At 39.6% G+C, this 24,815-nt stretch overlaps 1 protein-coding gene across 1 annotated transcript in view; it reads right to left on the bottom strand.

Moving 5' to 3' along the window:
- The window catches only part of LOC139747606 (glutamate receptor ionotropic, kainate 2-like), a 775,400-nt gene that overhangs the window by 96,574 nt on the left and 654,011 nt on the right, over positions 1-24,815 (bottom strand). The window contains exons 11-19 of the mRNA XM_071660081.1: positions 23,547-23,663; positions 22,285-22,294; positions 20,158-20,271; positions 19,834-19,957; positions 18,287-18,407; positions 17,320-17,490; positions 13,747-13,837; positions 13,182-13,335; positions 3,049-3,410 (exon numbers count right to left, since the gene is read on the bottom strand). Coding sequence (XP_071516182.1) covers positions 3,049-3,410; positions 13,182-13,335; positions 13,747-13,837; positions 17,320-17,490; positions 18,287-18,407; positions 19,834-19,957; positions 20,158-20,271; positions 22,285-22,294; positions 23,547-23,663 — 1,264 coding nt within the window. The remainder of the gene's footprint in view (positions 1-3,048; positions 3,411-13,181; positions 13,336-13,746; positions 13,838-17,319; positions 17,491-18,286; positions 18,408-19,833; positions 19,958-20,157; positions 20,272-22,284; positions 22,295-23,546; positions 23,664-24,815) is intronic.

Raw genomic sequence — 24,815 nt, 5'->3', positions numbered from 1 at the left:
ATGGCCCAACCCCCCCCCCCCATACACATGTACATACACACGTCCACACACGCAAATATACATACCTACACAGCTTTCCATGGTTTACCCCAGACGCTTCACATGCCTTGATTCAATCCACTGACAGCACGTCAAACCCTGTATACCACATCGCTCCAATTCACTCTATTCCTTGCCCTCCTTTCACCCTCCTGCATGTTCAGGCCCCGATCACACAAAATCTTTTTCACTCCATCTTTCCACCTCCAATTTGGTCTCCCTCTTCTCCTCGTTCCCTCCACCTCCGACACATATATCCTCTTGGTCAATCTTTCCTCACTCATTCTCTCCATGTGCCCAAACCATTTCAAAACACCCTCTTCTGCTCTCTCAACCACGCTCTTTTTATTTCCACACATCTCTCTTACCCTTACGTTACTTACTCGATCAAACCACCTCACACCACACATTGTCCTCAAACATCTCATTTCCAGCACATCCATCCTCCTGCGCACAACTCTATCCATAGCCCACGCCTCGCAACCATACAACATTGTTGGAACCACTATTCCTTCAAACATACCCATTTTTGCTTTCCGAGATAATGTTCTCGACTTCCACACATTTTTCAAGGCTCCCAAAAATTTCGCCCCCTCCCCCACCCTATGATCCACTTCCGCTTCCATGGTTCCATCCGCTGACAGATCCACTCCCAGATATCTAAAACACTTCACTTCCTCCAGTTTTTCTCCATTCAAACTCACCTCCCAATTGACTTGACCCTCAACCCTACTGTACCTAATAACCTTGCTCTTATTCACATTTACTCTTAACTTTCTTCTTCCACACACTTTACCAAACTCAGTCACCAGCTTCTGCAGTTTCTCACATCCACCATGAGTCATACATACATTAAATAACCTTACCAACCAGTCAACAATACAGTCACCCCCTTTTTTAATAAATTCCACTGCAATACCATCCAAACCTGCTGCCTTGCCGGCTTTCATCTTCCGCAAAGCTTTCACTACCTCTTCTCTGTTTACTAAATCATTTTCCCTAACCCTCTCACTTTGCATACCACCTCGACCAAAACACCCTATATCTGCCACTCTATCATCAAACACATTCAACAAACCTTCAAAATACTCACTCCATCTCCTTCTCACATCACCACTACTTGTTATCACCTCCCCATTTGCGCCCTTCACTGAAGTTCCCATTTGCTCCCCTGTCTTACGCACTTTATTTACCTCCTTCCAGAACATCTTTTTATTCTCCCTAAAATTTAATGATACTCTCTCACCCCAACTCTCATTTGCCCTTTTTTCACCTCTTGCACCTTTCTCTTGACCTCCTGTCTCTTTCTTTTATACATCTCCCACTCAATTGCATTTTTTCCCTGCAAAAATCGTCCAAATGCCTCTCTCTTCTCTTTCACTAATACTCTTACTTCTTCATCCCCCCACTCACTACCCTTTCTAATCAACCCACCTCCCACTCTTCTCATGCCACAAGCATCTTTTGCGCAATCCATCACTGATTCCCTAAATACATCCCATTCCTCCCCCACTCCCCTTGCTTCCATTGTTCTCACCTTTTTCCATTCTATACTCAGTCTCTCCTGGTACTTCCTCACACAGGTCTCCTTCTCAAGCTCACTTACTCTCACCACCCTCTTCACCCCAACATTCACTCTTCTTTTCTGAAAACCCATACAAATCTTCACCTTAGCCTCCACAAGATAATGATCAGACATCCCTCCAGTTGCACCTCTCAGCACATTAACATCCAAAAGTCTCTCTTTCGCACGCCTGTCAATTAACACGTAATCCAATAACGCTCTCTGTCCATCTCTCCTACTTACATAAGTATACTTATGTATATCTCGCTTTTTAAACCAGGTATTCCCAATCATCAGTCCTTTTTCAGCACATAAATCTACAAGCTCTTCACCATTTCCATTTACAACACTGAACACCCCATGTATACCAATTATTCCCTAAACTGTCACATTACTCACCTTTGCATTCAAATCACCCATCACTATAACCCGGTCTCGTGCATCAAAACCACTAACACACTCATTCAGCTGCTCCCAAAACACTTGCCTCTCTTGATCTTTCTTCTCATGCCCAGGTGCATATGCACCAATAATCACCCACCTCTCTCCATCAACTTTCAGTTTTACCCATATTAATCGAGAATTTACTTTCTTACACTCTATCACATACTCCCACAACTCCTGTTTCAGGAGTATTGCTACTCCTTCCCTTGCTCTTGTCCTCTCACTAACCCCTGACTTTACTCCCCAGACATTCCCAAACCACTCTTCCCCTTTACCCTTGAGCTTCGTTTCACTCAGAGCCAAAACATCCAGGTTCCTTTCCTCAAACATACTACCTATCTCTCCTTTTTTCACATCTTGGTTACATCCACACACATTTAGGCACCCTACTCTGAGCCTTCGAGGAGGATGAGCCCTCCCCGCGTGACTCCTTCTTCTGTTTCCCATTTTAGAAAGTTAATACAAGGAGGGGAGGATTTCTGGCCCCCCGCTCCCGTCCCCTCTAGTCGCTTTCTACGACACGCGAGGAATACGTGGGAAGTATTCTTTCACCCCTATCCCCAGGGATAATATACATATATATATACATTTACACATACACACACATACACATACATACGCACATATACACACACACGCACATATATATACATATGAAAAATGTAAGAAACAATTTAGAAAACTGAAACTTCTAGCTTGAAATGAATGAAAAAAAAGAATGTCACATAATGGTTCAACCTCTGGCTATGGAAAAAAGGAAATGTATAATTTATTTACACAAACGTCAATAGCAGTTCTCATCAATTTAACCACTGTATCAATAAGCTTCAATGTCTAAGTTACATTTTTTCTCCAATTTCACTATTTTCCTTCACATTTTCAATTGTGTCTGAAGGTTCTACTTCAAGAGTGATTGTTTTTCCAGTAAGGGTCTTCACATCTTGGTTACATCCACACACATTTAGGCACCCCACTCTGAGCCTTCGAGGAGGATGCTTTACTTGTGGTGAACTCATGCTTACGTGCCGAGATGAAGAACGCGATACAGTCGACTGACACAGGTGCTGAAGAGCTGTTCAGAAGATCAGGGTTGTTGTCCTTGAGAACGATCTGCGTAACTGTAGAGTCCCTGAGGGCGTGGTTCCTGCGTTCCCTCCAGGGCAGTTGGGGGTCGTTGCGGACGAGCCGAGGGAATTGTCGTTCTAGTGGGGAAGACGTGAGGGTCGTGAGAAGGCCTGGGGGGAATACCCCAGTGTAAGACCCGCCCACTGACGAGGCCACGCCCAGGTCCACGCCTCCTCCGTCGTCAGTCACGTAGTGGGCGTGGGAGCCGAACTTAGAAGTCGTCCAGGCATCAGGCCTCCTGGAGTGACATCACTAAGCTGCACATCATCAAGTGACCATTTGCCAAAGAGCTTAATTTCTGGCAGCTCAGGGGCCTCAACCACTGGCGCTCGAACAGTTGCCACCTCCTCGGGTCCATCATCAAAATCCGCCATCTTTACTGTGAGCCTCACAATATGCAACTTAATACATGTATACAGTAATAAAACTCTTCATACTGGCCGGCATTCACAATATTTTGTGAGTAAAATTGATCCTTTACAGACATGGTCCTCACCATATACATATATATATACATATATATATGTATATATATATATATATATATATATATATATATATATATATATATATATATATATATATATATATATATATATATATATATATATATATATATATATATATGTATATATATATATATATATATATATATATATATATATAATTTTTTTTTTTTTTTTTTTTTGCTTTGTCGCTGTCTCCCGCGTTTGCGAGGGAGCGCAAGGAAACAGACGAAAGAAATGGCCCAACCCACCCCCATACACGCAAATATACATACCTACACAGCTTTCCATGGTTTACCCCAGACGCTTCACATGCCTTGATTCAATCCACTGACAGCACGTCAACCCCGGTATACCACATCGCTCCAATTCACTCTATTCCTTGCCCTCCTTTCACCCTCCTGCATGCTCAGGCCCCGATCACACAAAATCTTTTTCACTCCATCTTTCCACCTCCAATTTGGTCTCCCTCTTCTCCTCGTTCCCTCCACCTCCGACACATATATTCTCTTGGTCAATCTTTCCTCACTCATTCTCTCCATGTGCCCGAACCATTTCAAAACACCCTCTTCTGCTCTCTCAACCAAGCTCTTTTTATTTCCACACATCTCTCTTACCCTTACGTTACTTACTCGATCAAACCACCTCACACCACACATTGTCCTCAAACATCTCATTTCCAGCACCTCCATCCTCCTGCGCACAACTCTATCCATAGCCCACGCCTCGCAACCATACAACATTGTTGGCACCACTATTCCTTCAAACATACCCATTTTTGCTTTCCGAGATAATGTTCTCGACTTCCACACATTCTTCAAGGCTCCCAGAATTTTCACCCCCTCCCCCACCCTATGATCCACTTCCGCTTCCATGGTTCCATCCGCTGCCAGATCCACTCCCAGATATCTAAAACACTTCACTTCCTCCAGTTTTTCTCCATTCAAACTCACCTCCGAATTGACTTGACTCTCAACCCTACTGTACCTAATAACCTTGCTCTTATTCACATTTACTCTTAACTTTCTTCTTTCACACACTTTACCAAACTCAGTCACCAGCTTCTGCAGTTTCTCACATGAATCAGCCACCAGCGCTGTATCATCAGCGAACAACAACTGACTCACTTCCCAAGCTCTCTCATCCCCAACAGACTTCATACTTGCCACTCTTTCCAAAACTCTTGCATTCACCTCCCTAACAACCCCATCCATAAACAAATTAAACAACCATGGAGACATCACACACCCCTGCCGCAAACCTACATTCACTGAGAACCAATCACTTTCCTCTCTTCCTACACGTACACATGCCTTACATCCTCGATAAAAACTTTTCACTGCTTCTAACAACTTGCCTCCCACACCATATATTCTTAATACCTTCCACAGAGCATCTCTATCAACTCTATCATATGCCTTCTCCAGATCCATAAATGCTACATACAAATCCATTTGCTTTTCTAAGTATTTCTCACATACATTCTTCAAAGCAAACACCTGATCCACACATCCTCTACCACTTCTGAAACCACACTGCTCTTCCCCAATCTGATGCTCTGTACATGCCTTCACCCTCTCAATCAACATCCTCCCATATAATTTACCAGGAATACTCAACAAACTTATACCTCTGTAATTTGAGCACTCACTCTTATCCCCTTTGCCTTTGTACAATGGCACTATGCACGCATTCCGCCAATCCTCAGGCACCTCACCATGAGTCATACATACAGTAAATAACCTTACCAACCAGTCAACAATACAGTCACCCCCTTTTTTAATAAATTCCACTGCAATACCATCCAAACCTGTTGCCTTGCCGGCTTTCATCTTCCACAAAGCTTTTACTACCTCTTCTCTGTTTACCAACTCATTTTCCCTAACCCTCTCACTTTGCACACCACCTCGACCAAAACACCCTATATCTGACACTCTATCATCAAACACATTCAACAAACCTTCAAAATACTCACTCCATCTCCTTCTCACATCACCACTACTTGTTATCACCTCCCCATTTGCGCCCTTCACTGAAGTTCCCATTTGCTCCCTTGTCTTACGCACTTTATTTACCTCCTTCCAGAACATCTTTTTATTCTCCCTAAAATTTAATGATACTCTCTCACCCCAACTCTCATTTGCCCTTTTTTTCACCTCATGCACCTTTCTCTTGACCTCCTGTCTCTTTCTTTTATACATCTCCCACTCAATTTCATTTTTTCCCTGCAAAAATCGTCCAAATGCCTCTCTCTTCTCTTTCACTAATACTCTTACTTCTTCATCCCACCACTCACTACCCTTTCTAATCAACCCACCTCCCACTCTTCTCATGTATATATATATATATATATATATATATATATATATATATATATATATATATATATATATATATATATATATATATATATATATATATATATATATATATATATATATATATATATATATATGTATATATATATGTATATGTATATATATATATATATATATTATCCCTGGGGATAGGGGAGAAAGACTACTTCCCACGTATTCCCTGCGTGTCGTAGAAGGCGACTGAAAGGGGAGGGAGCGGGGGGCTGGAAATCCTCCACTCTTGTTTTTTTTTTTAATTTTCCAAAAGAAGGAACAGAGAAGGGGGCCAGGTGAGGATATTCCCTTAGAGGCCCAGTCCTCTGTTCTTAACGCTGCCTTGCTAACGCGGGAAATGGCGAATAGTTTGAAAATAAAGAATATATATATATATATATATATATATATATATATATATATATATATATATATATATATATATATATATATATATATATATATATTTATATATATATATATATATATATATATATTTATATATATATATATATATATATATATATATATATATATATATATATATTTTTTTTTTTTTTTTTTTTTTCAAACTATTCGCCATTTCCCGCGTTAGCGAGGTAGCGTTAAGAACAGAGAACTGGGCCTTTGAGGGAATATCATCACCTGGCCCCCTTCTCTGTTCTCTCTTTTGGAAAATTAAAAAAAAAAAAAAAAAAATAATGAGAGGGGAGGATTTCCAGCCCCCCGCTCCCTCCCCTTTTAGTCGCCTTCTACGACACGCAGGGAATACGTGGGAAGTATTCTTTCTCCCCTATCCCCAGGGATATATATATATATATATATATATATATATGTAAGTATTAGAAAGGATCACAATTTTGCGCGTGATCAAGATATTCCAATGAGTCCAGAGGGAAAATGAAACACGGTAAGTTCCAAAGTGCGCTTTCGTGTAATAATCACATCATCAGGGGAGACACAAGACAGATATATAACAATCAGTTGATATACATCGAAGAGACGAAGCTAGGACGCCATTTGGTAAACATGCGATTGTCCACTACAGACAACGAGCGTTCATAATCTTATCATTTTACAAATTCCATCAAAAATAAAATTATCTAATATGTATAGACCATCACTAATATTAAGATTATAACTCTTTGTGTATTTGATAATAGAAGATTCAATGATATTTCTCGTGGTAACAGAGTTAATAACGAAGACGGCTTTACTCCAGTCAATACAACGTTAACGTTATTAAACAAGGCATTTGATTCTTGTCCCGTTCTTATACTATATTTACATAGTATATATCAACTGACTGTTATATTTCTCTCTTGTGTCTCCCCTGATGATGTGATTATTACACGAAAGTGCACTTGGGAACTTATCGTGTTTCATTTTCCCCGTGGACTCATAGGAATATATAAATATATATATATATATATATATATATATATATATATATATATATATATATATATATATATATATATATATCTTTTCTTTCTTTTAAACTATTCGCCATTTCCCGCGTTAGCGAGGTAGCATTAAGAACAGAGGACTGGGCCTTTGAGGGAATACCCTCACCTGGCCCAATTCTCTGTTCCTTCTTTTGGAAAATTAAAAAAAAAAAAAGAAAAAAAAAAACGAGAGGGGAGGATTTCCAGCCCCCCGCTCCCTCCCCTTTTAGTCGCCTTCTACGACACGCAGGGAATACGTGGGAAGTATTCTTAATCCCCTTTCCCCAGGGATAATATATATATATATATATATATATATATATATATATATATATATATATATATATATATATATATATATATATATATATATATATATATATTTATATATATATATATATATATATATATATATATATATATATATATATATATATATATATATATATATATATAAATATATATATATATATATATATATATATATATATATATATATATATATATATATATATATATATATATATATATATATATTCATTATTTACTTATTTATTATACCTTGTTGCTGCCTCCCACGTTAGCGAGGTAGCGTAAGGAAACAGACGAAAGAATGGCCCAACCCACCCACATACACGTGTATATACGTAGACGTCCACACACGCACATATACATACCTATACATATCATCGTATACATATATATATACATACACAGATACGTACATATATACATATGTACATAATTCATACTTGCTGCCTTTATTCATTCTCGTCGCCACCCCGCCACACATGAAATGACAACCCCCTCCCCCCTCATGCGCGAGAGGTAGCGCTAGGAAAAGACAACAAAGGCCACATTTGTTCACACTCAGTCTATAACTGTAATCTATTATGCACCGAAACCACAGCTCCCTTTCCGCATCCAGGCCCCACAAAACTTTCCATGGTTTACTCCAGACGCTTCACATGCCCTGGTTCAATCCATTAACAGCATGTCGACCACGGTATACCACATCGTTCCAATTCACTCTTTTCCTTGCACGCCTTTCACCCTCCTGCATGTTCAGGCAACGATCGCTCAAAATCTTTTTCACTCCATCCTTACACCTCCAATTTTGTCTCCCACTTCTCCTCGTTCCCTCCACCCCTGACACATATATCCTCTTTGCCAATCTTTCCTCACTCTTTCTCTCCATATGACCAAACCATTTCAAAACACCCTCTTCTGCTCTCTCAAACACCCTCTTTTTATTTCCACACATCTCTCTTACCCTTTCATTACTTACGCGATCAAACCACCTCACATCACATATTGTCCTCAAACATCTCATTTCCAACACATATAATATTGTTGGAAACACTATTTCTTCAAACATACCCATTTTTCCTTTCCGAGTAAATGTTCTCGCCTTCCACACATATTTCAACGCTCCCAGAACCTTCGCCCCCTCACTCCACCCTGTGACCCACTTCCACTTCCATGGTTCCATCCGTTGCCAAATCCACTCCCAGTCATCTAAAGCACTTCACTTCCTCCAGTTTTTCTCCAATCAAACTTACCTCCCATTAGACTTGTCCCTCAACCCTACTGTACCTAATAACCTTGCTCTTATTCACATTTACTTTCAGGTTTCTTCTTTCACACACTTTACTAAACTCTGTCATCAGCTTCTGCAGCAGTTTCTAACAAGAATCAACCACGAGCGCTGTATCATCAGCGAACAACAACTGACTCACTTCCCAAGCCCTCTCATCCACAACCGACTGCATACTTGCCTCTCTCCAAAACTTTTCTATATCCCTGGGGATAGGAGATAAAGAATACTTCCCACGCATTCCCCGCGTGTCATAGAAGGCGACTAAAGGGGACGGGAGTGGGGGGCAGGAAACCCTTCCGTCCTTGTATTTTAACTTTCTAAAAGGGGAAACAGAAGAGTTAGTCACGCGGGGAGTGCTCATACTCCTCGAAGGCTCAGATTGGGGTGTCTAAATGTGTGTGGATGTAACCAAGATGAGGAAGAAGGAGAGACAGGTAGAAAGAACCTGGATGTTTTGCTCTGAGTTGATTGAAGCTCACAGGTAAAGAGGGAGAGTGGTTTTGGGAGTATGTTTTGGGAGTAAAGTCAGGGGTTGATGAGAGGACAAGAGGAAAGTAAGAAGAAGCGCTACTCCTGAAACAGGAGTTGTAGGAGTATGTGACAGAGTGTGTGAAATTAGACTCTAGATTGATATGAGTAAAACTGAAAGTGGATGGAGAGAGATGAGTGATTATTGGTGCCTATGCACCTGGGCATGAGAGGGAAGATTATGAGAGGCAAGTGTTTTGGGAGCAGCTGAGTGGGTGTGTTAGCAGTTCTTAATGCACGAGACCGGCTTATAGTGATGGGTGATTTGAATGCAAAAGTGAGTAATGTGGCAGGTGAGGGAATAATTGGGGTACATGGGGCTTTCAGTGTTGTAAATGAAAATGGTTGAGAGCTCGTAGATTTGTGTGCTGAAAAAGGACTGGTGATTGGGAATACCTGGTTTATAAAGGGAGATATACATAAGTATACGTATGTAAGTAGGAGAGATGGCCAGAGAGCGTTATTGGATTACGTGTTAATTGATAGGAGCGCGAAAGAGAGACTTTTGGATGTTAATGTGCTGAGAGGTGCAACTAGAGGGATGTTTGATCATTATCTTGTGGAAGCGAAGGTGAAGATTTGTAGAGGTTTTCAGAAAAGAAGAGAAAATGTTGGGAAGAAGAGAGTAGTGAAAGTAAGTTACCTTGGGAAGGAGACTTGTGTGAGAAAGTACTAGGAGAGACTGAGTGCAGAATGGAAAAAGGTGAGAGCAAAGGACGTAAGGGGAGTGGGGTATGAATGGGATGTATTTAGAGAAGCAGTGATGGCTTGCGCAAAAGATGCTTGTGGCATGAGAAGAGTGGGAGGTGGACAGATTAGAAAGGGTAGTGAGTGGTGGGTTGACGAAGTAAGCTTATTCGTGAAAGAGAAGAGAGAGGTGTTTGGACGATTTTTGCAGAGAAATAATGCAAGTGAGTGGGAGATATATAAAAGAAAAATTTCCTGGCAGATCTTCATTGAAGCACTCCATTATATCCTTCCTTCAGTTTGATTGCACCGTTAAGGCTACGAGAGGCTCTTATAAGGGGTCCCGGGTCCCAGGCTATAGAATCAAAATAGGTAATGTAGCGAGGCTCTGAGGACTTATATCAGCGTTGCAAATGTGAGCGATGTAGCAAAGCTGTGAGGGTTCATTTAAGTGTTGCAAATGAGAGCGATAGGACGAGGCATTGGGGAGTTATTGTAGCTATACAGTGATGTATGACAAGAATATTTTGAGTCGTTAAGATGTCACAGTAGTGTGTGGAATGTCAGATGGTTCTGAGGAAGGGCTGTATAGTCACGGAGGCCGTTGATGTGGGAGGGATGTGACGAGGTTCTGTGTTACTACAGTGGTAGATGATGTTGACTGGTCATGAGAAGGTACAGTAACGTCATAATGGTGAGTGTCGCAGGGTGGTTATGACGAGCTGGGTTGGCTGATGGGAGTGATGAACTTTTTTTCTGTTGGGGTGATGAAATAAGTTTCGGGAGCGTTATCTTGGGGATCGAGAAAGGAAAATTGTGAGGAGCTATTGTGATGTTATCATAACGGTGGCTGAGATAGGAATGTTGTGAAGAGTTATCATAATATCTCAGTGGTTGTAAGTTGTAGGGAGGTTGTAGCAAGCTAAAGTTACACTAATGAAAGATCGATGACGGTTTTCAGGTATTTCATGAATACAGCGGCAAGCAATGTAGGGAAGTGATGAGGAGGTACTGTATTGTTGTCTTGGTGATCACTGTAGGATGGTTGTGAGGAGGTACTGTAGTGTTACACTGGTGATCACTGTAGGATGGTTATGAAGAGGTACTGTAGTGTTACACTGGTGATCACTGTAGAATGGTTGTGGGGAGGTACTGTAGTGTTACACTGGTGATCACTGTAGGATGGTTGTGAGGAGGTACTGTAGTGTTACACTGGTGATCACTGTAGGATGGTTATGAAGAGGTACTGTAGTGTTACACTGGTGATCACTGTAGGATGGTTGTGAGGAGGTACTGTAGTGTTACACTGGTGATCACTGTAGGATGGTTGTGAGGAGGTACTGTAGTGTTACACTGGTGATCACTGTAGGATGGTTATGAAGAGGTACTGTAGTGTTACACTGGTGATCACTGTAGGATGGTTGTGAGGAGGTACTGTAGTGTTACACTGGTGATCACTGTAGGATGGTTGTGAGGAGGTACTGTAGTGTTACACTGGTGATCACTGTAGGATGGTTATGAAGAGGTACTGTAGTGTTACACTGGTGATCACTGTAGGATGGTTGTGAGGAGGTACTGTAGTGTTACACTGGTGATCACTGTAGAATGGTTGTGGGGAGGTACTGTAGTGTTACACTGGTGATCACTGTAGGATGGTTATGAAGAGGTACTGTAGTGTTACACTGGTGATCACTGTAGGATGGTTATGAAGAGGTACTGTAGTGTTACAATGGTGATCACTGTAGAATGGTTGTGGGGAGGTACTGTAGTGTTACACTGGTGATCACTGTAGGATGGTTGTGAGGAGGTACTGTAGTGTTACACTGGTGATCACTGTAGGATGGTTGTGAGGAGGTACTGTAGTATTACACTGGTGATCACTGTAGGATGGTTATGAAGAGGTACTGTAGTGTTACACTGGTGATCACTGTAGAATGGTTGTGGGGAGGTACTGTAGTGTTGTACTGATAACTGTAGAATGGTTGTAACGAGGTATAATTGTGTTAAACTGCTGATCGAGTAGAGTGTTTGTGAGGAACAACTGTACCATTATAGTGTTGAGTGATTTAAGAAGGTATTGATGAGCCATTCTAGCATCACAGTACTAGGCCATGTCAAAAGATTGTGGAGAAGTTCATCAGTGTTGCAGTGGTGGGTGATGCTGGAAGGTTGTGAAGAAATCAAGTTGTTATATACGCAGGAAGGGTTGTAAGGAGCTATTGTAATGTATCAACGGTAAGCGACATAGTAAGGTTGTCAGAAGCTTCTGTAGGGTTATAACTGCGGGCGACGCCAGATGCCTGTGAGAAGGTACTGTAGTGTTACAACGATGAGCGACGTAGGATGGTTGTATCAAGCCAATGTAGTAGTACAGTGAAGGGTGAAGTAGGAAGGTTGTGAAAATCTACTGTATTGTTGTAATGGTGATGTTGTACGAAGGTTGTAAGCAGGTACCTACCAACCTATGAACATGTTCGGCGAGATCTTTTTTGTGGTTGTGAAGGACTGATGCTTACCTTCTTCTCTTTTCTATGTTGAAGGCTTTAGTCTCGGACAAAAGTCTACATCAAGGCCGGGCCTTAATCAAGATGTAGAGAGATTAATGAAAAGGAAAAGAAAAGACAAGGAAAGCTATTTACGAATTTTAGAGAAAGAGAAAAACCTGTTCTTTGAAAAGTGCCAGGCCATAGTTGTTGGGAAGGACATGAGGGGATAAGGGGTTCCAAAGCTTCGACGTGTAGGGGAAAAAATTGCTTGATTAGCAGTACTATTTTCTCTGTTGCCACACCTATTGTATAATTATGAGTCTTAGGCTCATCTGGAATTTGTTTAGCCTTTATCAAAGCTTCTTTTAAATGTTTCTGTGTTCATGGTAGATAGATCACTTACTTCACTTGGTGATACAATGAATAACGTTTCCATTTTTCTCGGTGCTCAGTGGACTGGACGCCGTTGTAGGACAATGAGATGTTCAAGAATTTCTCGCTGCCTAACTCATTTAATGGCAATTCTTCATATTTGCATGTAAAAGGTTTCCAGGTGGCTGTTCAAAGTAAAAGAGCTAAATCCCAATCCCAGGTTTCAAAGACGAAGAAGATACGTGCAGGAAAAGTTCAGCCAGTCTGACATGATACAGTCAGCCAGTCTAAGATGATACAGTCAGCCAGTCTGACATGATACAGTCAGCCAGTCTGGGAAGATACAGTTAGCCAGTAAAGGATGATACATTCAGCCAGTCTGAGATGATACAGTCAGCCAGTCTGACATGATACAGTTACAGTCTGAGATGATACAGTTAGCCAGTTTAGGATGATACAGTCAGCCACTCTGAGATGATACAGTCACAGTCTGACATGATACAGTCAACCAGTCTGAAACGATACAGTCAGCCAGTCTACGATGATACAGTCAGCCAGTCTGAGATGATACAGCAACACAAGCAGACAACACTTACATCTACGTAGGTGTAAAATATGTTGCATATGGTTTGTTTCTTGGTTTAGACGTCGTTTTACATTAGAACAATATGAAAGGCGTTTGTTGCTCTAGAATGAATATTCATTGAACATGAGTTCATAAAAGTGTGAAGTTGCTCATTTGACAATTGTTTTCCCGCTTTATGTCATCGTCCATCGAGGAGGACAATATGGAAAATAATGTTTTACATATTCAGTAAAGTATTGGCATGAGCATGGTGACTATAATTGTAACTTTGATTATAATTTCATGATTTATATTCGATGTTAATTTCAGCTTAACACAATTAATCTATATATCTTCGTTTTGACGTCCAATTTTAATCTCGTAGATTATTCCTGAATGTCCCCGAGCGAGAGTCTGGGATTATTTCCTGAGCGACCATGTTGACCCTCGTTATCATTTTCATTATAGTGACCGACCGACATGTTGCAGAGGATCATACCCCAGTCAAGGTCATCTTGGGTGAGAGGAGAGAGAGTACGGGATAAAGAATGTAGTCATTAATCAGGGTTCAGCAGGTGTTGCTTGTTCATTACGTGCTCCAGTATTTTTCATTATCATTTTCACAAAGACTTTAATCACAGGCGACGTCAAACTTACAAATCTATATTGCCTCAGTAGAAGATTAGATCCTCCTATATGGTCTGGTCTCACGTGTGTAATTTGGTGTATTTCGACCTTACTCTCCTCATCTAGGATCTGTTTCATCTTTTCCATTACTAGTTTTGGAAGATCGCCGGAAGACCATCAAGAGTTGGAACTGAGAACTTTCTTAGTTCGTGCATGGCTGTTGTCGTACCGTCCTAAGTTACTCCAGCATTGGTGGAGGCATTCTCGTCCCAGTTTGTTTTGTCATTGTTAATACGTATTACTTAGACAATCCTATCTCTCGTTGAACTGTTTTCATCTGTCCTGATATTGACTTGTGGTAAATTCTTAGACAAGGTGATTACTTATGCTGTTTTATTTACCTCATTGTAGGTGAATAGTTCCATATTATTTCCACAATTGATATCTGTTATGGTGCTGTCTGTTTGCTGGTATGTGATAAACCTGAACAAGTCTGAGTACTTCACAAATATTTATCCTCTTCTGTTTCCTCTTTTCTGTTGATCCTCGGTCGACCACTTTACGTTTAAGTCAACATACATATCTCGCCCTTCATTCTTCCTGCTCAGGACTGTGGAGAATGAGGTCTAGTACAGTCCATCTAACTGTTGGTTTCTTCAGGTTTTTCAAGATATCTTCCATTGTCATTATTCCACTAACGTTCACTAGTTGGGTTCTGGCTGACCTACCTACAGGACGCAGTATTTACCGTTGCTGTTGTCTCACTTGTTCCCATTTCTTACGGCCAATCTTCACCACTAGACTGACTACTTCCTGATCTACCTCCATATACTACCAGTCCTCCCTGGTTACTCACCTCTCATAATGTTCTGATAAGATCCGTTTCATTTTACCTGTTTCGTTCAGCCAGGTTTCTGGTGGATTCATCAGTCTGACGTCATTATCCCTAGATCATTTATGAACACATTTCGTTTTAAGAATCGAGTTGCCAGTAATTAAGCTTTGTACAGAGATAAATTATTTTCCAAGATTTTTTATCTTGTTATAACTCTGGCTATTACTGTACATCGTCTCATGTGTGTTTACTATCCTACTAACGTCATTTTCTTCACCATTCTGACTATCTAGTCGTTCTAAGAAATGGTCTCGACTTTTCACACTATTGGTATTATCATAGCTTGTCCAGGTCAGGTGCTAACTGTCTGGATAAATTGTTCTACTGTCATATCATCCATTCACATTCCTAAATGCTCATCTATTTCTGTGATTCATAATGTATCTTTGTTTCATCACATCTTTTCCGTATGCTCGTGTGTCTCTTCATTAGAATTATGATTTGTTCTGTTTCGATCTTGTTCGCTTGTTTGTGTGACTACGGGCTTCTTCATTGACTTGGTGTAAGAGTTAAAATTTCTTGCCCCATTTATCTTTTAATGTGTGTTATAACAGCAGAAAACTTCTGTTTCCTTTAGTTCAGTTGGGTGTAGAAATTTGCAACAATTTCCCTGCTAACGGACAAGATATTTCTTCACGGTAGGAACATAATTGTGGATGTCTGTATTTAATGTTCTATTCTATACTACATCTTCTTGTATCATGACTTCCAAAATGAAACTAAACGTGGCAGAGTGTAGTGTGCAACAGTGTAGGATGCACAGTACACATTGTAGGGTGTACAATGTAGGGTGCACAGTGTAGGTTACTTAGTGTTGGGTGCACAGTGTAGGGTGCACAGTGTGGGTGCACAGTGTAGGGTGCACAGTATCGGATGCACTGTATAGGATGCACAGTGTAGGGTGCACAGTGTAGGGTGCACAGTATAGGATTCACAGTATAGGATGCACAGTGTAGGGTGCTCAGTGTAGGGTTCACAGTGTAGGGTTCACAGTGTAAGATGCACAGTGTAGGGTGCACAGTGTAGGGTGTACAGTGTACGGTGCACAGTGTACGATGTACAGTGTACGGTGCACTGTGTACGGTGCACAGTGTAGGGTGCACAGTGTAAGATGCTTATATCTACACTGATCATGATACCTACTTCCTCCTCCAAGATGATAGTGAGAGTCTTCAAGATGATGTTCAGGTCTTAATTTTCATCATTTTCTCTGTATGTTTCTTTCCGTTCCTCCTCTACTAATCATTCTGTAGTGTTACAGCAGCAGGTGACGTAGGAAGGTTGTGAGGCGTTACTGAAGTGCTATAGTGACGGGCGATGGACTGTTATAAAAAGCTGATAAATTTTTATTAGGGCAAAAGCTGCAGGAGATTATTTGAGATATTGTGGTGTTACAATGATTAAACAATGGAAGAGGAATATGAGGAACTTCTGTAATGTTACAATGGTGACTGATGCAGGAAAGTTAGGAGAAGCTGATGCAGTATTACAGATATTCTGATCAGGATGGTTATGAGACGTTACTCTGTTGTTTTGATTATTAATGGTTAACGCTTGAACGATTTTAAAAGACACAGTCCATCTTAGTGGAGTGTAATGTAGGAATGTTGTGATGAACTACATTAGCATTCATTTGCTGGAAAATATATACAATTTATGGGAACTAATGTAGTCATACCAGAGTGAGCGATGTAGGAGGTTTTCAAGAATCTACCACACTGGTAAGGTGGTTTATATAGGAAGGTTATGATAGATAAAACTGACGTTACAAGGTGACAAATGAAGGTTGTGGAGAACTTATGTGCTGCTATCTTGGTTCGTAATATATGAAAGATTTGAATTTGAGTTCATGATTTAGGAATGTTGTAATAGGTGACAGTTCTACAACAGTTGTGATACAGAAAGGCTGACAGGAGACAGTACAGTGTTACATTTAATGACGATGCAGGAAAGTTGTGAGGAGTTCCTGCAGGGTTACAGTGTTGTCAGCATCTACTGCCCGCTTGTTGTGTGTTATAATGCAAGACAATAAACCTTTCCTTATTAAGTGCAAGATTTAGAATTATATATTCCTAGCGTTACACCGCTGTCAACTTGGTTGGGATCAATTGGTGCTTTATATTCATGAGAAAATCTCTGAATGCATGGCTCTGTTTCCAATCCGATAACAAAGTTTGGGTTTTTGGGAATGAGGCCATAAACTGAGTGCCAGACTTTTTGAGAGCAAACATCGAGGTAGGCTCCATCGTGGAACTGTGCCATTACCCAGAATTAGGTGAGGACAAGGGATGTTGGCTGATGCAACAGAACGTGTCTTGACACTCAACTGATATCTGACCAAGTGACCCAGTCTATGTACAGAAGTCATCTGTCCTCACATTGTGTCGACTACCGGCCGGCGTCTGTATTTGGTCATCCTTCCTCTGTACAGCCTTCGTGTTATTCATCAACATTGTACATCTCAGATTAGGGAGAGGCGTTTATATCCACACATGCTGAGTGCCGAGACCAATACAGCCGGTGGTTTTGACTCGCTTATGTCGACCATTCTAGTCCACATTCTTACCCATATCAAGGACTACATCAGGCTCTAGTTCATGAGCTAAGAAAAACAGGAATTATCCCGCCCACCAAACAGGCATGTAATGTAGGGACACACTGCTCTTCGCTCTTCCTCGCAGAACCAATATGTGGTATTTCAAAAAACCTTTTCTCTCCTTCCCGCAAAATTAAAGAGTAGAAATTCATGCAAGACCCGCCCTTCCCTTCCCAGCCAGAAGTTTAGGACAGACGCACCAAGAAGAACGGCGCTTCACTCCTCCAGAGAGAAACAAGAACACCAGGAAGCGCCATGTCCTTACCTCAGCCGTTCGGAGTCAATATGCAGAAGCAGGAACACCAGGTTGCTCTGTGTCCGTATCCTTAACGGAACGAGCCAGATTTTATGACAGAATCACCGGGAATAATGTATGTCAGACCAGATCACCAGAGAGCACCTTGTCCCCCTCACTATACCTACCAGCCAACGTGTTGAGGAAGAAGCACTAACGAGTGCCTTCATCCCTCCCTTGATCTTCAGACAGAGCATGTCGAGAACAGAAGCAATGTCTCCATGCTTTCCCTGCAAAGCCAGTATGTTGAGACAGAAGCAGCCAGTCTCCATAACTTCCCTGTAGATCCAGTATGTTGAAACAGAGGCAATCCGCATCCATGCTTTCCCAACACAGCCAGCATGTTGAGATAGAAGGCACATAAGCACTAATAATCACCCATCTCTCGCCGTCCACTTTCATCATACTTCCACAACTCCTTTTTTCAGGAGTAGTGCTACTCCTTCCTTTGCTCTTGTTCTATCACCAACCCCTCACTTTACTCCCAAGACTTTTTCAACCCATTCTTCCCCTTCACCCTTGACCTTCGTTTCACTCAGAGACAGAACATCCAGGTTTCTTTCTTCAAACATACTACCTATCTCTCCTTTCTTCTCATCTTGGCTACATCCATACATATTTAGACTCCCAATTTTGAGCCTTCGAGGAGAATGAGCACTCCTTACCTGGCTCCCTCTGTTCCTTCTTTTAGTAATTGAAATACAAGAAGGGGGGAAGGATTTCTAGCCCTCCGCTCCCATCTGCTTTTGTCACTTTCTACGACACGAAGGAAATACGGAGGCAGAAATCTTTCTCTCCTACCCTAGAGGTATAATGATGATAATAGTAATCATGACTATAATTACAATAATGATAATGATAATGATAATTATGATAATAATAATGATAATGATAATAATGATAATGATAATTATGATAATGATAATGATAATAATGATAATGATTATAATGCTTATAATCATTATGATGATAATGATAATAATGATAATGATAATGATAAATAATAATAATGATAGATGATAATAATAGTAATGATAATAATGATATTAATAATAATAAATGACAATCATAATAATAATGATAAATGACAATAAAAATGATAATAATAAATGATGATAATGATGAGAATGATTACGATGATGATAATGTTAGTATGTACTATGTATTGACCGACCAGTGAGTGAAGGAGTCCTTCCTAGTCAGCTGACCCGGATGGTTAAATGTAATGGTGGAACTCACGTCTTGCAACGCTAGTAGTATGCTCGAAGGACAGTCCGGGTTGGATCAAGTTGCTCCAGTCAATACAAATAAGAAATCTCCCTCCACCTTCCAAAGGAAGGATGCATGTAACAAGAGTGTGTAGGTCTTTGTATCTCATAATAACATTGAAAACATTTCAAATAGAATATCATATTTTGTAACCTGACAGGCTGAATATAGGGTAATCATAGCAATAGTGAGCTGTGTTTCGTCCGTTACGTTGGCAAAGGAGACATTTTTTATGGAAAGTTTAATATTAGTTAGCGACCGGCCAGAGTAGGCGATAAACCATTGTAAGACGAGTAGCAACTACGTTTCTGTATAGTGGATGTGTACCTGTTATTGTATATTGGTGTGGGTGGCCCAGGAAATATCATGTGATTAGTGACTGTATATGTTATGCTACTCAGCACACATTTCCTGTAACACAAGGTGTAAGCAATACATGTTCAGCCGTTTACGGATACGAGATAATGACACAATGTGGAGCATCTGGAGCCCTAGACCACAGGCCAGCTTGGCGTCCCCTGTCTGCCTCTTCGTTTCCTTCAGCTCCGGTATGTGTGGTCCTGCATGGTGAGGGAGTTGTGGTCGAGTATCAGGAGGCACAGCTTAATTTGCGTAAGCAGAGGAGGAGACGCATGTGACTGTGTTTATATGGCTTGAAGAGCTGACATAGAGTCACATATCACAATCCCTTTCCGGTGAGAAGTAATAAGAAAGGTCAACGTGTAACGTATAGCTGGAAGCTCGCTGTGTGTGGTGTTACCCCAGAATCGGTAACGATGTAGGGACGTTTCAAGGAATTCATCTCCGTAAGCTGCAAGAGTACGACTAGAAGGTCCATTAGGTTGTAGTGTTCTGCCGGTGAAGATTCCCGTAGCTATGGGATAAAGATCTTGCAACACCCGTATATTCTCCATCGCGAGCTACTTCTGTAGTTATACAGGAAGATCTTTGGATATGCGAGAAAAAATAATATTACGAGGTGTTTGTAGTCAATGGGGTGGAGGAGAGGGTAGGATTACCTCTTGCTCTTATTCCATGTCTGTTTCATACATAGTGTCTTCAATGTGTGTAGAGTTATGTGTTAGTGATTATTATCAATACTATCATCATCATCATTATGATTATCATCAATATTATCATTATTATTATCATTATCATTATCATCATTATTATTATTATTATTATTATTATTATTATTATTATTATTATTATTATTATTATTATTATTATCATTATCATTATTATTATTATTTTTTTTTTTTTTTTTTATACTTTGTCGCTGTCTCCCGCGTATTGCGAGGTAGCGCAAGGAAACAGACGAAAGAAATGGCCCAACCCCCCCCATACACATGTACATACACACGTCCACACACACAAATATACATACCTACACAGCTTTCCATGGTTTACCCCGGACGCTTCACATGCCTTGATTCAATCCACTGACAGCACGTCAACCCCTGTATACCACATCGCTCCAATTCACTCTATTCCTTGCCCTCCTTTCACCCTCCTGCATGTTCAGGCCCCGATCACACAAAATCTTTTTCACTCCATCTTTCCACCTCCAATTTGGTCTCCCTCTTCTCCTCGTTCCCTCCATCTCCGACACATATATCCTCTTGGTCAATCTTTCCTCACTCATTCTCTCCATGTGCCCAAACCATTTTAAAACACTCTCTTCTGCTCTCTCAACCACGCTCTTTTTATTTCCACACATCTCTCTTACCCTTACGTTACTTACTCGATCAAACCACCTCACACCACACATTGTCCTCAAACATCTCATTTCCAGCACATCCATCCTCCTGCGCACAACTCTATCCATAGCCCACGCCTCGCAACCATACAACATTGTTGGAACCACTATTCCTTCAAACATACCCATTTTTGCTTTCCGGGATAATGTTCTCGACTTCCACACATTTTTCAAGGCTCCCAAAATTTTCGCCCCCTCCCCCACCCTATGATCCACTTCCGCTTCCATGGTTCCATCCGCTGACAGATCCACTCCCAGATATCTAAAACACTTCACTTCCTCCAGTTTTTCACCATTCAAACTCACCTCCCAATTGACTTGACCCTCAGCCCTACTGTACCTAATAACCTTGCTCTTATTCACATTTACTCTTAACTTTCTTCTTCCACACACTTTACCAAACTCCGTCACCAGCTTCTGCAGTTTCTCACATGAATCCGCCACCAGCGCTGTATCATCAGCGAACAACAACTGACTCACTTCCCAAGCTCTCTCATCCCCAACAGACTTCATACTTGCCCCTCTTTCCAAGACTCTTGCATTTACCTCCCTAACAACCCCATCCATAAACAAATTAAACAACCATGGAGACATCACACACCCCTGCCGCAAACCTACATTCACTGAGAACCAATCACTTTCCTCTCTTCCTACCCGTACACATGCCTTACATCCTCGATTATTATTATTATTATTATTATTATCATTATCATTATTATTATTATTATTATCATTATTATTATTATTATTATTATTATTATTATTATTATTATTATTATTATTATTATCACTATTATCATTATTATCATTATCATTATCATTATTATTATTATCATTATTATTATTATTATTATCATTATTATCATTATTATTATTATTATTATTATTATTATTATTATTATCATTATCATTATTGTTATTATCATATTATCATTATTATTATCATTTCTATTATTATTATCATTATTATCATTACCATCATCATCATTATTATCAATATTATTATTATTGTTATCATTACCATTATAATTATCATTATCATTATTATTATTATCATTATTACTATCATTATTTTTATCATTATTATCATTACTATAATCATTATTATTACTACTATCATTATCTTACGGTTCACAATCTGGTAAGGTAAAAGTTTAAAAGCCATTGTTACCACAAATTAATGCTCGCTCTTGTTAACAAACAATGTGGTTATCAAAGTAGGTAATTGCACAGTTTATTTCCCTGTGAACTGTAGCTAATGTACGTCTGCTCCTGCCATGTACGTGAATAGCAACAGTTTCATTCAACTTTTTCTTACATTACTTTGATAAAAGATCGTGTCAGTGTACGTGTCAGTATACGTGTCAGTATACGTGTTAGTATACCTGTCAGTACACGTGTCAGTATACGCGTTATTATACGTGTTAGTGTACGTGTCAGCATGCGTGTCAGTATACGTGTCAGTATACGTGTTAGTATACGTGTCAGTATACGTGTCAGTGTAAGTGTTATTATACGTGTTAGTGTACGTGTCAGTATACGTGTCAGTATACGTGTTAGTGTACGTGTCAGTATACGTGTTAGTGTACGTGTCAGCATGCGTGTCAGTATACGTGTCAGTATACGTGTCAGTATAGGTGTCAGTATACGTGTTAGTGTACGTGTCAGTATACGTGTCAGTATACGTGTTAGTGTACGTGTCAGTATACGTGTTAGTGTACGTGTCAGCATACGTGTCAGTATACGTGTCAGTATACGTGTCAGTATACGTGTCAGTGTACGTGTTAGTGTACAGATTTATAGCTTCAGAATCACACTGGGTATAGAAGATGACAAAACCGGCGTCCAGCGAAGTAGAGAGCATGACTTATAAACTATTGTAGGGTTATCTCCGGCGTGCTGGACGTGACTTACAGACTCAGTCAGTACAATGACTGAGGTGACAACACAGTGAGCGATCGGGAACCACAAAGGTCGATCGTATATGGTTCTGTCATTAGGTTATGATACTTGTGGCGAAGATTAGCAACATAATGATACACACGACTGAGAATTACATCAAACTAACAAGAGTTTGATGATTAATCTCACGTCAGTAATATATAGTTCTCAGTAATTTGTATCGTCTTGGTGGAAACCTCTCACCACACCATATTTTTATTTTCCACCATAATTGAAAGTTAGATCCACGTCATCATTTCAAAAGAGGATAGTAGGCAGTGAATTTTGAGTATTAAAAAACTATGAACGAATTACTATTTTTCTGGGCAGTATTTAAACAACATACGTAGCTGTGTGTGTATAGAATTTATGACCAAGAGATAAGTCCAGACATAAGGGAAAGTCTGGGACACTTGAGGGAAAGTTACGAGTGGAAAAACGTGACTCACTTGTAAGCTCCCTGGTGAGTTATCAGATCTCATCACATGAGCTTGGAAGCTGAAATACAGCATCCGGTACCGTGTGGGAGCTACTTCGTTGCGGAACTTATAGACGGAGGAGGAAAGCTGTTCACCGACGATGAATTTGTACAGAAATATACTGACGATTGCCCACGTTTTCCAAATTGAAAATAGAAATTCATTAAATTTCCTACCTTCCACTACCGCTGTGTGAGAGTAATGGATGTATCTGATACAGATGGTGTAGCTGTTTGTTTCTGCTCGCAGGGTGAAGGAAAATGTTGGGATGCCTAAAGAGTTAGCACTGTTTACAGGATTAAAAGGTACAACTACGTGCGGTTTATTCAAGAGCCCGAGCCAAGTTAGACACAGATTATACGAGGAACATGGTTGGTACCAACAACGACTATAGATGGCATATCATTATCATCATAATCATCATTATTATTATTCTAATATTATTATTATCATTATAATTATTATTATTATTATTATTATTATTATTATTATTATTATTATTATTATTATTATTATTATCATTATTATGATTATTATTATTACCATTATCATTGTTATTATCATTATCATTATCATTATTATTATTATTATTATTATTATTATTATCATTATTATTATTATTATTATTACCATTATCATTGTTATTATCATTATCATTATCATTATTATTATTATTATTATTATTATTATTATTATTATTATTATTATTATTATTATTATTACCATTATCATTGTTATTATTATTATCATTATTATTAGTGTTGTTATTATTATTATCCTTATTATTATTATTATTATTATTATTATTATTATTATTATCATTATTATTATTATCATTATTTTTGTTATTATTATCATTATCATTATTACTATTTTTTTTTTTTTTTTCATACTATTCGCCATTTCCCGCGATAGCGAGGTAGCGTTAAGAACAGAGGACTGGGCCTTTGAGGGAATATTCTCACCTGACCCCCTTCTCTCTTCCTTCTTTTGGAAAAAAAAAAAAAGAAAAACGAGAGGGGAGGATTTCCAGCCACCCGCTCCCTTCCCTTTTAGTCGCCTTCTACGACACGCAGGGAATACGTGGGAAGTATTCTTTCTCCCCTATCATTATTATCAATATCATTATTATTATTATTATTATTATTATTATTATTATTATTATTATTATTATTATTATTATTATCATTATTATTATTATCATTATTATTATCATCATTATTATTATTATCATTATTA

This window comes from Panulirus ornatus, chromosome 69, assembly GCF_036320965.1.
Source record: "Panulirus ornatus isolate Po-2019 chromosome 69, ASM3632096v1, whole genome shotgun sequence".
In the NCBI taxonomy this organism is placed as follows: domain Eukaryota; kingdom Metazoa; phylum Arthropoda; class Malacostraca; order Decapoda; family Palinuridae; genus Panulirus; species Panulirus ornatus.
Note: the sequence above shows the minus strand (reverse complement) of the source record. Positions and strands in the feature narration are given on the sequence as shown.